Source organism: Mirounga angustirostris, unplaced genomic scaffold, assembly GCF_029215605.1.
Source record: "Mirounga angustirostris isolate CCGP_5_RB_7025 unplaced genomic scaffold, mMirAng1.0.hap1 SCAF_5, whole genome shotgun sequence".
Classification (NCBI taxonomy): Eukaryota; Metazoa; Chordata; class Mammalia; order Carnivora; family Phocidae; genus Mirounga; species Mirounga angustirostris.
The window spans coordinates 58,145,065-58,159,708 of NW_026991713.1; the positions used below are offsets into that span (position 1 = coordinate 58,145,065).

The following is a 14,644-nucleotide window of genomic DNA, read 5'->3' on the forward strand; positions in this document are numbered from 1 at the left end:
AAATTTATTTCTAGGTATTTTATTCTCTTTGAAGCAACTGTAAGTGGGATTGTTTTACCAAATAGCTGTTGGTGTATAGAAATGCGACAGATTTTTGTATGTTGATTTTGTACCCTGCAACTTTACTGAATTTTTAGTTCTAACGGTTTTTTGGTGGAGTCTTTAGGATTTCCTCTATGTAATATGTCACCTGCAAATAGTGACAGTAGGCTGGATTCCCTGTCCTTAAGAAAAAGAGCCACAGCTGGTTTGAGTATAATGTTTAATATAAGATACAGAGGATTGGCAGAGTTGGTGCAAAACCAAGAGATTCAGTTCTAGTCAGTGAGTTAACAGCCTAGACACCTGAACCAAATACCGGCCCGGCTGGCTCCAGTCCTCCAAGGCCCACCGCAAGGCACCAGCCAGAGGCCCCAAGACTGATAGAGATTCTAAGTCTTCAAGGAGTGGCTGAGCGTTCTCGTTCCCAGAGTGAATCAAAAAACTGGCCCTAGTCATCACAGCAGGTGTAATTTTCGGGACAGACTTGAGGAGAAGGGGGGCGCAGAACTGGACACGGGCACCTGGGTTACCGTACGCTGACGACACGCAGTAGTCCCAGAGGCTCTTGGCTTGAGTGGTTAGCCCGTCCACCTCCCCCCCCATGGCTTTGCCCTCCCTGACCGTGCATGGTGGGGAAGAAGGCGGCCATCCGATTAAGGAGAAGAGGTCTTTCCAGAAGCTGTATTTGGCATGAGCGAAGGCCACTGTTGGTGCTGCCAGTGGCCGGCACAGGCACAGAGGGCCCTGAGCAGTTGGGGTGAAAGGAGGAGGCTGTGCAGGCGGAGCGGGAAACAGCCAGCTTGGCTCTCTGCCCCGGGAGCCCAGAAGGATAAAGGCCATGCAGTAAAGGGCGACATGTGGTCCTCCTCTTTGGTCAGGCAAAGGCCCCAGCCCGGGCCTGGAAGGGGAGAGGGCTGAGGGGCACAGACTCTGCCCTCGGGCCCTAGCTTTAGGCTCATCACATTGAGGTGGTGATGCAGCGAGGGGCAAGGCAAGGAGACGGTGATCAGGCTGGGAATCTTTGGCTCCTAGGAGCTGCCCTTGTCCTTGTCATCCACGAGGTCATACCTGTGGGAAGAAGCAGAGAAGGCTCAGGCAGAAAGGGGACTTGCGTCCTCTTAGAAATGAAGCATGACCCAAGGGCTCTTGTACTGCAGATAGTCACTGGTTCTCCCCTCAGCATGCATTCTTTTTTTTTTTTTTTTTTAAAGATTTTATTTATTTATTTGAGAGAGAATGAGAGAGAGAGCACATGAGAGGGGGGAGGGTCAGAGGGAGGAGCAGACTCCCCGCAGAGCAGGGAGCCCGATGTGGGACTCGATCCTGGGACTCCAGGATCATGACCTGAGCCGAAAGCAGTCGCTTAACCAACTGAGCCACCCAGGCGCCCCCTCAGCATGCATTCTTTTCTCCCTTCCCATGATTGGGATTTCTCCTGCTTAACTCTCCAGGCCCACCCCCAGCCCACCAGATACTCACCATTGGGCCGCTCCCTGGGAAAGGTCTAGCTCAGCAAGGTCCAGCTGCACCTGCATTGGAGGATGGTGGGGGCCAGATGTTACTCTGAGGTCTCCAGAGAACACATCCCATCGTCACACACTCCTGCTCCAGACCAGTGCCGAGGGGATCGGGTCACACGTGTAGGAGTGTCACCTGCGGTGCTTCCTCCCTAAGTCCCTGAGGGATGACAGCCTTGCTCCCAGCAGCTCCCAAGCCTTACCTCCGCCTTGCTCATCCTCGCCCTCTTACCTTCCCCAGCAGCTCACGCTCTCTTGACATGAAGGAGGAATTAGACTTCACAGAGACATCCAGCTTTCGCTTCAGGGCCTCATCCAGGAGCAGTTCCCACTCAAACCTGGCGGAGGGGGGTGCGGGGGCAGCTGGGTGTTAGAGGCAGGGGCTCCCTGCCGAGCCGCCCAGCTCCACCTGAATGCCTACTGACTGACCGTTCATTGAAGTCAGGGTTTAGCGTCCTCTTCTTCTGTGACGTCTTCCTCTTGGTGCCCCGGTTCTTGTCTGGCAGCAGCACGAGTGACACGTAGGGGTCAGGGGGCTCCCGTCCATTCTGCCGAAGGGCCCTGCACAGGAAGGTGAAGGTGAGAAGGCAGCCCAAGGGGAGGGCGGCCAGGAGCCGGGACGGGAGGGCGGACGGGGGTCTCACCGGCAGCTGTGAACGATGCTGACCAGCTTCCGGTCTTCACTGTAGTACCAGACGGTCAGCCTCACCTGGCCCAGCGGCCCGGCTGGGGCCTCCAGCGCGCTGTGGGAGACGGAGACAGGGCTGGGAGGGGGCGGGGCCCAGGGGCCGCGCAGCTCATCCTCCACGTTCCGGCCGCTCACCTGTCGCCGGGTGGCAGGCGCTGCCGCAGCTCTGTCGCCGAGGAGGCGCTGGGCGGGGGCCCCCCGCCGAGCTCCGGGTCTTCGCTCAGAGAGGAGCGGCTGCGGCTGTGCGCTTCCACGCCCGAGTGCTGCGACACCAGGATCTGGGCAGGCGAGAGAGCGGTGACTGGGCCGGGCCCGCTCAGCGCCCTGGCTGTGAGAACACGGCCGCTGGTCTCCGTCCCCCCGGCCCGCCAGGTCCTGGCACTCACCCCAAGCTGTGCCCGCAGCAGCACCTGCCCTTGACCACTGCTAAGCGTGAACCAGCGGTCCAGGCAGAGCTGGTCAGCCGCGAGTAGCTCCGAGAGGGGCAGGGAGAGCGAGCCCAAGGTGCCCATCCCCTCACCCCGAACCTGTGGAATCAAGAGGCAAACGACTTAACCCCGGTGTTCTAGGTCCAAACGCTTGGGTGGTTTTGGAGAGGGACTCCCCTTTGTGACGGCCGCAGGGCAGCCGTGTCGCTGGCCCCGCTTCCTTTCCTAACCAGACTGGGCTGTGCTCTACTTCCTAAGCTGTCACAGATCACACCCGAGGGCTGTAACAGCTGCACAGGGTGGAGGAAAAGCACAGCAAACATGGAACTGCATGGCTCCTGCCCATCCACCCCTCATTTCCACACTCCAGACGGACGGACCTGCAAACCCTTCCTGTCTTCTGAGTTCTAGCATCATTCTAGCTAATACGCCCGTATCTCTCCCGATTTGCCAGCTTTAGTGTCTCCTCATTCCCGGCTGTGCGAGGGCAGGAACGGAGCTCACGGACGTCTCTGCTAGTGCTGGGAACAGTTACGTTATGCTAAGGTCTCTTGGTTTCTGTTGACGTAATTCTCTAATTATTTTACCAATTTCAGAAGGTCTTTGACTCCTCACGCTCCAGAAGAGGAAAAGCATCCCTAGATTACCTCCAGCCCCCTCTCCCGGCTCCCATACCTCTTTACTTTTGTTCACCCTTCAGCCCCGTGAAATCCAGTTTCTACTCCATTCGCGCCACTGAACTTGCTCCAAATATCAGGTACCTCAGTTTCAAAGTCAGTCATAGTCGTCTCATTTTGTTTCTCCGAAACATTTGGCCACTTCCTATCTTTTCAGACCCCCTTCTGTCCTGGCAAATGCCCCCCTGCCCCGGCGACACCTCAGGCCCTTTGGCCCTCTTCCTCCGTCTGCTCCATCACTGCGTCACTGCTCAACCGTCCCTCCTGGGTCTTCTCACGCTCTAGGCCCTCAGGCTGCTTGCTCACACCCGGGACTGCAGGTGCTACGGGGGCTTGCCCATGGTGCTCAAACAAGAGGGAGCGGCAAGAACACCGTACCTTCTGAATGGCTGTCTCCCCTTGGATGGTCTCAGAGACCTCAGATTCAAAAACTCCTGCTTTGCGACTGCCTTCAGCTCAGGTCATGATCCCGCAGTCCTGGGATCGAGTCCCATGTCGGGCTCCCTGCTCGGCAGGGAGTCTGCTTCTCCCTCTGACCCTACCCCCTCTTGGGCTCTCTCTCACTCTCTCTCTCTCTCTCAAATAAATAAAATCTTTAAAAAACAAAACAAAACAAAAAACTCCTGCTTTGTCCATTCCCTGTGTTAGCAATGGCACCCTTCTCTGTCCTGCTACCCCAGGCAAAAAACCCAGGAGTCCACTTCTAGGCTGTTCCTTCTTTCTCCCCCCACGTCAAAATAACCACCACTAAATACCATTGGCCGGATGCCTGGGTGGCTCAGTCGTTAAGCGTCAGCCTTCGGCTCAGGTCATGGTCCCGGGGTCCTGGGATCAAGCCCCGCATTGGGCTCCCTGCTCGGTGGGAAGCTTGTTTCTCCCTCTCCCCTTGCTTGTGTTCCTGCTCTCTCTCTCTCTCTCTTTCTGTCAAATAAAATCTTTAGGGCGCCTGGGTGGCTCAGTTGGTTAAGCGACTGCCTTCGGCTCAGGTCATGATCCTGGGGTCCCGGGATCGAGTCCCACATCGGGCTCCCTGTTCAGCAGGGAGTCTGCTTCTCCCTCTGACCCTCCCCCCTCTCATGCTCTATCTCATTCTCTCTCTCAAATAAATAAAATCTTAAAAAAATTTTTTTTTAATAAAAAAAATAAAATCTTAAACAAAATAAAATAAATAAAATAAATACCATCGGCCTTCACCATGTCTTGCTTCAGAGCCTGATAGCTGACCTCCCTGCCTCCAGCACCATCTTCCTTCAGTCCGCCCTTCGCCCTGCTGTCAGTAGGATCTTTGTAAAGGGCAAATCTGGGTATGTCACCCCTCACTCCTTCAAATGTTTCCCTATGCCTTTAGGATAAATCCACATTCTTAGCATGAGTAAGGAGCCCTTTTGCTCCTGCTCCTCTCTGCCTCTTGGATCTAGTTTGCCTTCTTTCTCCTCATTCCCTTCTCAGCCTGAGACTTTTCCTTCTCTTCTTGCTTGGAGCCTGTTTACCCTTAAGCTCGGGGGTCGTCTGGGGCTGCGCTCCTGTCTCCACATTTCCCCACAGTGCCTTTCACCGTGGCACTTGTCAAGACAAGAACTAAATCTTCTCTCTGAATACCCGGTGCGTGGTTCAGTGCCTAGCCCATGGTGGCAAAATGTTCATAGAATGAATTTATGGTACCTGCAGCTCCAGGCTCTCAGTGTTCGGTTTCCTGATGAGAAAGGAGGCACTCTCGTCCCAGACAGGGGCCGAAGTTTGGGCAATCATCTGGTGGAGATGAGGGGTTATGGTCAGTCCTTGGAACGCTCTCCTCTGCGGCTCTCATCCCTCCCAGATAGCCCTGCGTCATTTCCTAATACCTTCGTCTTATGAGAAGTATCTCCGACGGTGAGAGTAGCGTAAGGGCTGGGAGGCTTGGTCCCTTTTCGGAGCTAGAGAGAGAGTATCGCGTTGAATTTTTTTTTTTTTTTAAAGATTTTATTTATTTATTTAACAGAGAAAGAGCACAAGTAGGCAGAGAGGCAGGCAGAGAGAGAGGGAGAAGCAGGCTCCCCGCTGAGCAGGGAGCCCGACGCGGGGCTTGATCCCAGGATCCTGGGATCGTGACCTGAGCCGAAGGCAGCCGCTTAACTGACTGAGCCACCCAGGCGCCCCTATCGCACTGAATATTAACTACGGTCTTACACGGTGAGGCTGATCTCCCGCTCCCCTCACAGATGACATCCCCGGCCAGCGAGCAGGTCCCCGTGGTTACTTGACAGCCACCACCCTCCTGGCCTCAAAGAGACCATTCTTCCCACCCCAGCACCACCCCGGGAAAGAGGAATTTGGAATTTACTACTCCAGATGGCCCAGGAGCACCCAAACCTGAGGGAGGCGGAGGAAGGGCCGGGGCTATGGGGCGCGGGGAGCGGCTCTCACCGGCAGCTCGTCTGCCCGCTCCAGATACACCGACAGCAGGGCCACCGCCAGCTCCGCGCTCTTCTGCGTCTGGATCAGACTGTTCACCTGCAGCACCTGCGGGAGGACACGGTGGGCTTGCGGAGCCGAGCCGGACACGCCGGCGCCCGCCGTGACCCAGCCGGAGCCCCTTCCCTACCTCCTCTAACTCGGCGGCCGTGGGCCGGGGCGTCAGACGCTCCAGACGCAAGTGCAGGCGGCCAGATGGCACGTCCTCCAGGGTCAGCCACTGCGGACGCAGGCGGGCTTAAGACTTCGGGGGGTGGGGACCGAGGGGCTAGGGGACTGAGACGTGGGTCACGGTCAGGAGGGGTCACGAAGGCCTTGCTCACCTCATCGAGGAAGCCGGTGTTGAGGACTGCAGTGAGACTCACTTTGCACCTGTGGAGGAGAAAAAGAGACCAAGAGGCCAGTGATCAGAGCCAAGCCTCCATCTCCCCAGAGCCAGACTCCCGTGGCCTGCGGAGGCCTCGCCTGCCTTCCCCTCCGGACCCTCACCCTCTCACCTGCCCAGAAAGTCATCCTTGTCCAGGTCCTTGTCAAAAACCTCAATGTCTAGCTCTTGGCCTGGGATTGATGTGACAATCACCTAGTGGGAGAAAACAGTGCAAAGACGGGTTGTGTCTTTTTCTTCTTCAAATGACTAGGAACCTTGCCCTCAACCACCCGAACCCCAGAGGGCTTTCGGACCACTCTGAGAGCTAGAGGGGAGAAGAAGGGACTTGGAGGAGTCCTGGCTGCTCAGTTCTGACCTCAAAAACCTCATTCCAGCGGGGATTGAGATCTTCCCGAACAACACGGCTCCGGAAGCTTCGTCCTGCCAGCTTTAGTTTGACATAGGGGTCTGACTTGCCCTTCACCAGTCCCCCCAAGAAACGGTCTTTGGCAATCAGGTCCTGGGCCTCTAATACATGGATCCGAAGCACATTCTACAAAAGGGACAGAGAGAGGCACCAGATGGCAGTCAGAAAGAAACCTGTCAAAACCAGCCCTGAACCAGGCTTTGCACACCTAGGCAACAGACCCTAGCTAGTCCTTTCCAGATCTAGACTCACCTCTGTCCCAAAGTGACTATCAGGAGTAGTGTGAGAAGGTCGAGGTGGGACATCCACGCTGCTGCCTGTCTGGGGGCTCTCGCTGTCCAGGTCCCAAGCCCCAGGAGTTCCAGGCAGAGTGGGAAAGTGCACTTCTGATGAATCCAAGTACAAGATCTGGGGAGGGTGGTGTACTTGTCCAATCGAAGAAGCACAGTGAGCCATCAGCAGGCAAGGGATGTGGGGGTTGGGGGCAGAGCAGAGGCTCGGAAAACAGGTCCCTGCCTTGGCTGGGCTCATCTCTAGAGGGTTCCTTCCACACTCATGCTACTCATACACCATTTTTTCCCCAGTTTGGTCAACAAACATTTTTTTGTGTGCCTGCTAGGTGCTTCCACATACACTAGCTCGTTAGGTCTTAGAGGATTCCTCTTCTTTACTCTTAGTACCAAGGAATCTACAAGGCCCCTCACCACCCTCAGCGCTTCCTCTGTCTCCGTACCCTCATAACCAGTTTCATGTAGAGCCTGGAGTTTGGGCCAGAGCTGCTGAGCTGGAACCACTGGTCCAAGGTGAGTTCAGGGGCAGTCAACAGGCGAGCCAGCGGCAGGGTCAGTGCCCCTAACGTCAGAGCCCTGGAGTCATCCTTCACCTAGAGGCGCAGGAAGAGGAGGAAGAGGGGATGTGGTGAAGTAGGAAAACAGAGACATAATCATTTCAATGAGCATCATTGACCATAAAATCACTCCTTTTATTTTTTATTTATTTTTAAAGATTTTATTTATTTGACAGAGACACAGCGAGAGAGGGAACACAAGCAGGGGGAGTGGGAGAGGGAGAAGCAGGCCTCCCGCGGAGCAGGGAGCCCGATCCGGGGCTCAATCCCAGGACGCTGGGATCATGACCTGAGCCGAAGGCAGACACTTAACGACTGAACCATCCAGGTGCCCAAAATCACTCATTTTAAGTATACAACTCTCAGGTATGAAGAATGATTCTAGGGACGCCCGGGTGGCTCAGTCGATTAAGCATCTGCCTTCGGCTCAGGTCATGATCCCAGAGTCCTGGGATGGAGCCTTGCATCAGGCCCCCCGCTCAGCAGGGAGTCTGCTTCTCCCTCTGCCCATCCCCTCTGCTTGTGCACGTGTACTTTCTCTCAAAAGTAAATTAATTTAAAAAAATGATTCTAAAAGTTTAGGGGTACCTGGGTGGCTCAGTCAGTTAAGCGTCTGCCTTTGGCTCAGGTCATGATCTCCAGGTCCTGGGATCGAGTCCCATGTCAGGCTCCCTGCTCAGTGGGGAGTCTGCTTCTCCCTCTCCCTCTGCCCCTCCCCTCCACTCATACGCTCTCAAATAAATAAAATATTTAAAAAAGGAGTTTGTTAAGCAATATCTCTACCCAGCATAGGGCTCGAATTCATATCCCCAAGATCAAGAGTTGCATGCTCTTCTAACTGAGCCAGCCAGGTGCCCCTATAAAGAATGATTCTAGAGGGGTGCCTGGGTGGCTCAGCTGGTTGACTGACTCTTGGTTTTGGCTCATATCATGATCTCAGGGTCCTGGGATCGAGCCCCGCATCAGGCTCTGCACTCACTGGGGAGTCTGCTTGAGATTCTCTCTCTCCCTCTGTCCTCCAGCCCATTCGCACATGCGCTCTCCAAAATAAAAAAAATATTAAAAAAAATAACGATTCTAGAGAGACCGTTGGGGAAGAGTGGGGAGCATGAAGGAGATGGAGAGTCTAGGTAGATGGACTGGAATATGATCAAAGGGAAGAGGGAGGGACGTGGTACAGACCTGGGAAGGCAGAAGAGGGTATTCAGGAGGGGCTCAGGAGGTGATTATCTCACCTGCACATCAAGCTCCTGGCTTCGAGGATCTTGTAAGAAGAACCGGAAAGCCTCCTCCCACACTGGGCCGTTGGTGCAGTAGACAGCCTGGAGGTGCACAGGGTGGGATCAAGGGTGCGTACTGCAGTACCATTCCTGTTTTTCCAGAAAATCTTTGCCTTTACAGGCAGCCCAAAGGGGAGACTTCATCCCAAGGACAGTCCTCCCACCCAGATGTACGTGCGTACACGCGCGCGTGCGCGCACACACACACACACACACAATCTCCCACAATGCTGTCCTAGCCCTCACCTTGCTCTCCTGGGTCATATCCTGAATTGACAGTTGTACCATGGGGTTGGGTTCTTTGTTCCCCTTCTTCAGCTGTGGGGGTAGAATTCAGAAGTCACCATCTTGGCTGTTTTTGGTTTTATCTCGGTGAAGGAAGGTGGGCTCTCAGAATCTTTTCCCTGAGGTGGCTCTGATCCCCTCCTTGGAACCCTTGTGTTACATGCCGCTGCTTCTGAAGCCGAGTGGGGGAAGGGCAAGAGCGGGTATGGGAATGCTGCATCCAGAGCTTCCTGTTCAGCCGCCCTCAGAAGCCACACTCACAGGAAGATCCTGGGCCCGATCCAGATAGACAACTAAGATGGCGGCTGATGGGGGCTCTGGGCGGGAGGAGATTCCTCGATTCCACTGCAGAACCTGGAGGGAAGGCGGCGGTGGGAGTAGTCAGACCCTTGCCCTCTAGTCCTCGATATTTCCAGCTTCCTATTTCCCACGTTGGTTACCTGCTCCAGTTTTTCTGCATTTGGTAAAAGTGACAGCCATTCTAGCTTTAAGTGAACTTGGCCTTGCCCACCTTGCAGAGGAAACCACTGGCGGGAGAGGCAGAAGAAAGTGAGGTATAACAGAGATCAGATACTCACACAACCTCTTCCCCACCAATGTAGCAAGACGTCAGCCCAGTGGGTGAGACCCCGCTCCCTCTTCCTCTTCTCTAACTTACGTCATCCAGTACCACAGCCTGCAACACCTTCCCCACATCCAGCTTCATCCTGGAGGGGGGGGCAGTGAGTAGGGAAAAAGGGGAGACTTGTAACTAGGAGCGTGTCATGGGTCCTCCACTCACCCACCTTAGAAATAGGTGGCCAATCTCAGACTCCCTTCTTATACTCAGCAGATACTCTGTGTGTGTGCGTGTGTGTGCACGTGTGCGTGTGCACGGGCACGCATGGTGGAGGCGAGGGGTGGGGAGGGCGGGAAGGAAAATGATACACAATCCTCAGGTCTGGAAAAGGACCGTCATTACCTCTGTGACCCTGGTAGCACTGAGGCTTTAGAATCCTAACACAGGCAGAGTCTCACCTGCCCAGAAAGTCATCTTTGTCTGGATCCTTGTCAAACACCTCCACCTCGATCTCCTGCCCTGGGACCTCATGCACCATCACCTGAAGGACACACAGGGACAAGGGTCTCATGGGCTACATTATGAGGATCATCCAGTCAGCATCTTCTCTCACGGCTGGTCCCCAGGGCCTCCCCCATTTGACAGTCCCACTCCTCAGCTATCCCACCTCGTAAGTCTCTCCCCACTGGGGGTTGAGGTCCTCATCAATGACTCGACTGCAGAACGCCTGGGTGCCCACTCGCACAAGTGCATATGGGTCTGACTTGCCCTCAATCAGGCCCTTCACGTATTTGTCCTTGGAGCCCAGGCCTCGGGCAGCCAGCAGGTGAATCCGAATAATGCCCTGTGCAGAGGAATCAGATCATGAGAAACTAAGGACCCAGAAGAGGTTCCTGAGAGGAGGACTTATTGGATGGGGGAGAGGCCATACCCTGGGAAGAGGGGAACGCAACTGGGCCACATCATGAAGGTCAGGCACAAGGGGCACCAATAATCGGTTGGGCAACACCAGGAAGGTGGCAATGGAGTCCATGATCATGGTGTCAGAGAGGGAGCTGAATGGGGGAGTAGAAAAAGAGGTGAGTGTGGCCCCAACTCCCAATATCCCCCCAACCCCATCTCCGTTTCCCACAACCAAAAGAGACCTAAAGCTAGAGGGACATCCTTTCTTGAGAATCCTTTTTTGCTACTCTTCTACCCGGATCCCCCACCTACTGCTCTGAACCTTCACTGCCGTCCCAGCTCTTCGTTTTCTGTTTACCCCACGGAGCAGCCTGCAGCCCTCTTCACTCTCTACCCAAACGCGTGCTCCCCCACAGGAGGAAAATCACACTATGGAACTTCTCAGGGGTATTTGTCATCTCTCCAGCTAGGATGATCAAGGCTCCTGGAGGGTACTGGCTGCATCGTTTACTGTTTTGTATCCCAAAAACCTGCAGCCCAGGGCTGGAACATTTAGGTGCTCAATAAATCCTTGACACCTGAGTCCTGGGATATCCAGGAGGTTGGTCATCCCCGTCCAGTTGATATCTAGGGTCTGGAAGGAAAGAGCAGTGGGATCAGGACAGAGGACATGGTGGCATGGTCACACCCATCCAACAGTTGCCAGACCCCTCAGCCCTTCCTCCCCCAAGCCCCAGAGCTGGCCACCGTCTCCCTCCCAATCCTGTGTTCCCTGCTTCCCCATTCCCCTCAATGTTTTCCCTTACCGGGCGTCGGATGAAGAACATCGACACAGCCCCCACGATAGGAAGGTCCCCTATGAGTGGCTCGAGAATCACCCGTAAGACACCATGTAGCTAGGGCAAGAGAAGAACATAGCATTTCTCCACAAAACGCCGCCTTTCTGCCCCAAACTTCCCCAGCCTTGGTTTTTCCAACCTCCCACTTCCCCACATCTGATGAAATTTAGGGCAAAGTCTCCCTATTATGGGGGCCCCTGACATCTGCCCCACCTGCATGCCTTTGATTCCTGCTTTGCAGAAATATTTCTTCACTTCCACATCAATTTGCACATCACCTACATAACTGGCGGTTGATAAGAAAGAGAACAGAGAGTTGGTACTGGGCTGAACTGAGGGGAGAGGGGATGAAGCGGTCAGAGTGACCAGGATCCTGTTGAATGGGAGGCTGGAAGAATGAGCGGTATTACCTGATGTTCAAATCCAACAGGATCTGCTCTTTGCTCCGACTAGGGTGAACCTTGACGCCTACGATACGAAATGGCTGTGGAGAGATAAATTCTTGAGAGAGAGAAAAGGGAAAGGGGGGAGTATCTCAGCCCCTTCTGGGCCACCCACCTTCCCTGCCCTGTCTCCTTCCTCCCGTTACTTTCCTTCCTACGCACATACCTTTTCACCCAGTTCCACTCGTGTAAATGTAAATGTCTGCAGATGGGTGTTAGAGCCTCGAACAGCCGGGGCCACAGTTTCAGCCAGAAGCTTCTCCATGTACTGCCCCAGAAAGGGCCACACCTGGGCCACAATCTGGAAGGAGAGGGAACCTGTCATAGGAGAGCCTAATCATCCCCCTAAAGACAAGTTCCTTCAGAATCCTGCCTACAGAGGGCACTGGGGCTAGACCTGAAGCGTGGCAGGGTCTGGCTAGAGAAACGAATCCCATTCCCCGCTCATGAAAAACAGACAATCAGTGCTCACCTTATTTAGCCACTCAGCCTTTTCCACATCTGGAAAGCTGACCTGGAGGCAAGGAAGGGGGAGAGAGAGATGAGCACAGCCTCCACCTGGGGTTTCCTACTAAGATGCTGGATGGCACGCCCACAGAGGAAAGGAGAAGCTGTGACAGAACCTCCTCACACCCAGGGTTTGGTGGTGGTGGTGGTGGGTGCTGGGATGTCCAGAGCATTCACTCCTCCACAGGGTTTGGGGGTGCCGCGGTCTGATGGGGGGCCCTGACAGGCTGTGGGCCACGCAAAGTTGCTTTGTGGACAGCTGGGGGATGTGAAATGATGACAGCTGCTGGAGCAGCGGGGGAGGGAGGAGAAGGCTACATTCTTTCTGGAGGGGGAGGTCCTGACAAATCAGAGTTTAAGGAGGAAATCCTGGGATTGGAGAAGTCTTGGTCCCTTTTTGCAGCCTTCCCACCTCACCTCGGACTGGAGCTGCTTCTACACCAAGAAGGTGAAGAGGGAAGCAGCTCCTAGAGTTAGAGAGGGGCCAGAAGAGCTATTTAGGCCCTAGCCCTGTTGTTTTTCTTCTTCTTCATCAGTGTGACTCCTTTTATGGGAAGGAAGGACACCTGTGCTTTGTGTTGGGGAGGAAGAGGGACACCCGCTTCAGGAAGGAGACTGCTTTCCATGATGCGGAGCAGGAGGAACAAAGACAGTTGCTGCCTGGGCTGCACGTCCCCTGGGACGAGGTCTCCCCCTTTCCCCCCTCTCCAGTCCCGGGCCTGCGCAGCATGGCCCTATCTGCCTAGTGTCAACTTTGGTTCCTCTCCTCGGCCATTCTCCCCCCAGACTGGCGCCTCTGCTGGGAAGGGCAGGAAAGCGGAGGCGGGGAGGGGCCGGGTAACGGGCGCTGCCCCAGCAGGGCTGGAGAGAAGGCAGGAGGCGAGGGCGCGCAGACCTAGGGCCCGGGTGCCCGGACCCAGCCGGCGCGGCGCGCAGTCCGGAAAAGGGTGGGGCCGACCAGGGCCGTGGAGTGTGGGCAGCGGGCACTGCAGCAGCCGCACTACCCTGCCCCCCGCACCCCCGCCCTGCGTCCCGCAGTCGCCTCTGCTGCGCTGCGGCCCAACTGCCTGGGGCTGCCAGGCGAGGGCGGGGGGGTCGGTCGGGGGCGGCGGCTCTCCTGGGCAGTGCTCCTGGGCCTGGGTCCCGGCGGGTCCCCGGGGATAAGAGCGGGAAAAGGGAGAACCTTATGGCCTTATATAGGCAAAAAAAAAAAAAAAAAAAAAAGTCTCAAGGAAGACTGGAGAGACGAGGGAAGCGCCTGAGCCGCAACGGGGATGTCCGGGAGCAGCAAGGCGCGAGCGGCACCAGAAGCGAGGAACGCTCAAGCAGCATGGCTAGGAAGGCGGGCCACGGCTGAGACCGGCTCCCCAGATGTTCTTACTGCTTGCCCAGGAGCAGAGGAAGAAGTCCTGACTCTGTGGAAGGATCGGGATCTGGGCGCGCGGAAAGGAGGGGGGAGGGGGAAGAGTGGCTACTCGGTCCCAAGAGTGGCGCGTCCCAGCAGGCAGGCGGCTAGCGGGGCGAGAGGGGAGTTTCCCTCCCGTGGTCCCAGGGTGGGGAGCTGCCTTTAGGGACAGGAGGGAGACCCCTAGAACCGGGGGACTAGGAGGGGGACTATGCAGCACTGAGGGTGCTCGCTCACCCAGGCAGGTAGCTCTCGATGGCTCATATAAAGTGTTTTCGCCGTGAGCCGCTCCTCGTCGTCCAGCAGCTGCCGCGCTGCTCGAAGGCTCCGTTCTTTCTCATCGCGGACCCGGCGCCAGCCCAGGTAGAGGGCGAGACCGAAGAGCACGAAACCCACGCTGAGTCCCACTGCGCCGGCCAGGTACACCGGCACCAGCACCAGCAGCCGCCGCCCGAACGAAGTCAGCAGCGCCAGGGCCTCGCCCGCCGCGCCTGGGCCGGCAGGTTGGTTCCCAGAACTCAGGTCCGGCTTTGTGTGAGCGGCGGGGGGCTGGTCAGGGGGTTCGGAGGGAGCAGAGGGCTGGTCCACGAGGCTGGGACCGGAGCCGTCTCCAGGAGAGCGCTCCATGGTGCCGCCTCTGGGAGGACCCGCCCGACCCAGAGACCAGCTGGAGGTTGCTTCGTCTAGCGCCCAGCGGCCCCCTGCAAACAGTAAACCGCACACTGCGGGAAGGGACCCTAAGCCACGCCCCCTCGATCTGACGGCTCGGGTTGGCCGGCGCTGCACAGACCAAGGTGGAGTCAAAAGATAGAAACCCTGCCCCTCTTCCGCCGGGAGCCGGTAAGTTTCGGCAGAGGGAGGACCTCCTTGATTAGACCGGCGTGCCAAGATGGGCGGTCTGGACGGCGGGAAAGGGAGGAAAGAGGCTACAGAGCGGCACTTGATTGGTCAGAAAGAGAAGGAGGCGTGGCGTACCGTT

The 14,644-nt window shown here is 56.1% G+C and overlaps 1 protein-coding gene across 1 annotated transcript; it reads right to left on the bottom strand.

The window, feature by feature from the left end:
- Positions 1–245: 245 nt before the first annotated feature.
- ESYT1 (extended synaptotagmin 1) lies at positions 246–14,395 on the bottom strand. The gene is made up of 31 exons (XM_045873221.3): positions 13,903–14,395; positions 12,226–12,267; positions 11,920–12,054; positions 11,721–11,794; positions 11,524–11,596; positions 11,278–11,367; positions 11,050–11,105; positions 10,500–10,623; positions 10,236–10,412; positions 10,027–10,109; positions 9,668–9,716; positions 9,450–9,536; positions 9,271–9,363; positions 8,971–9,042; positions 8,680–8,766; positions 7,331–7,480; positions 6,850–7,005; positions 6,547–6,723; positions 6,301–6,383; positions 6,127–6,175; positions 5,934–6,023; positions 5,756–5,851; positions 5,194–5,265; positions 5,015–5,101; positions 2,634–2,774; positions 2,383–2,525; positions 2,204–2,302; positions 1,989–2,120; positions 1,792–1,897; positions 1,522–1,571; positions 246–1,110 (listed from the first exon to the last, which is right to left on the bottom strand). Exons 1-31 carry the CDS (start codon positions 14,290–14,292, stop codon positions 1,071–1,073), a joined length of 3,303 nt encoding a protein of 1,100 aa, XP_045729177.2. The 5' UTR covers positions 14,293–14,395; the 3' UTR covers positions 246–1,070.
- Positions 14,396–14,644: the final 249 nt, after the last annotated feature.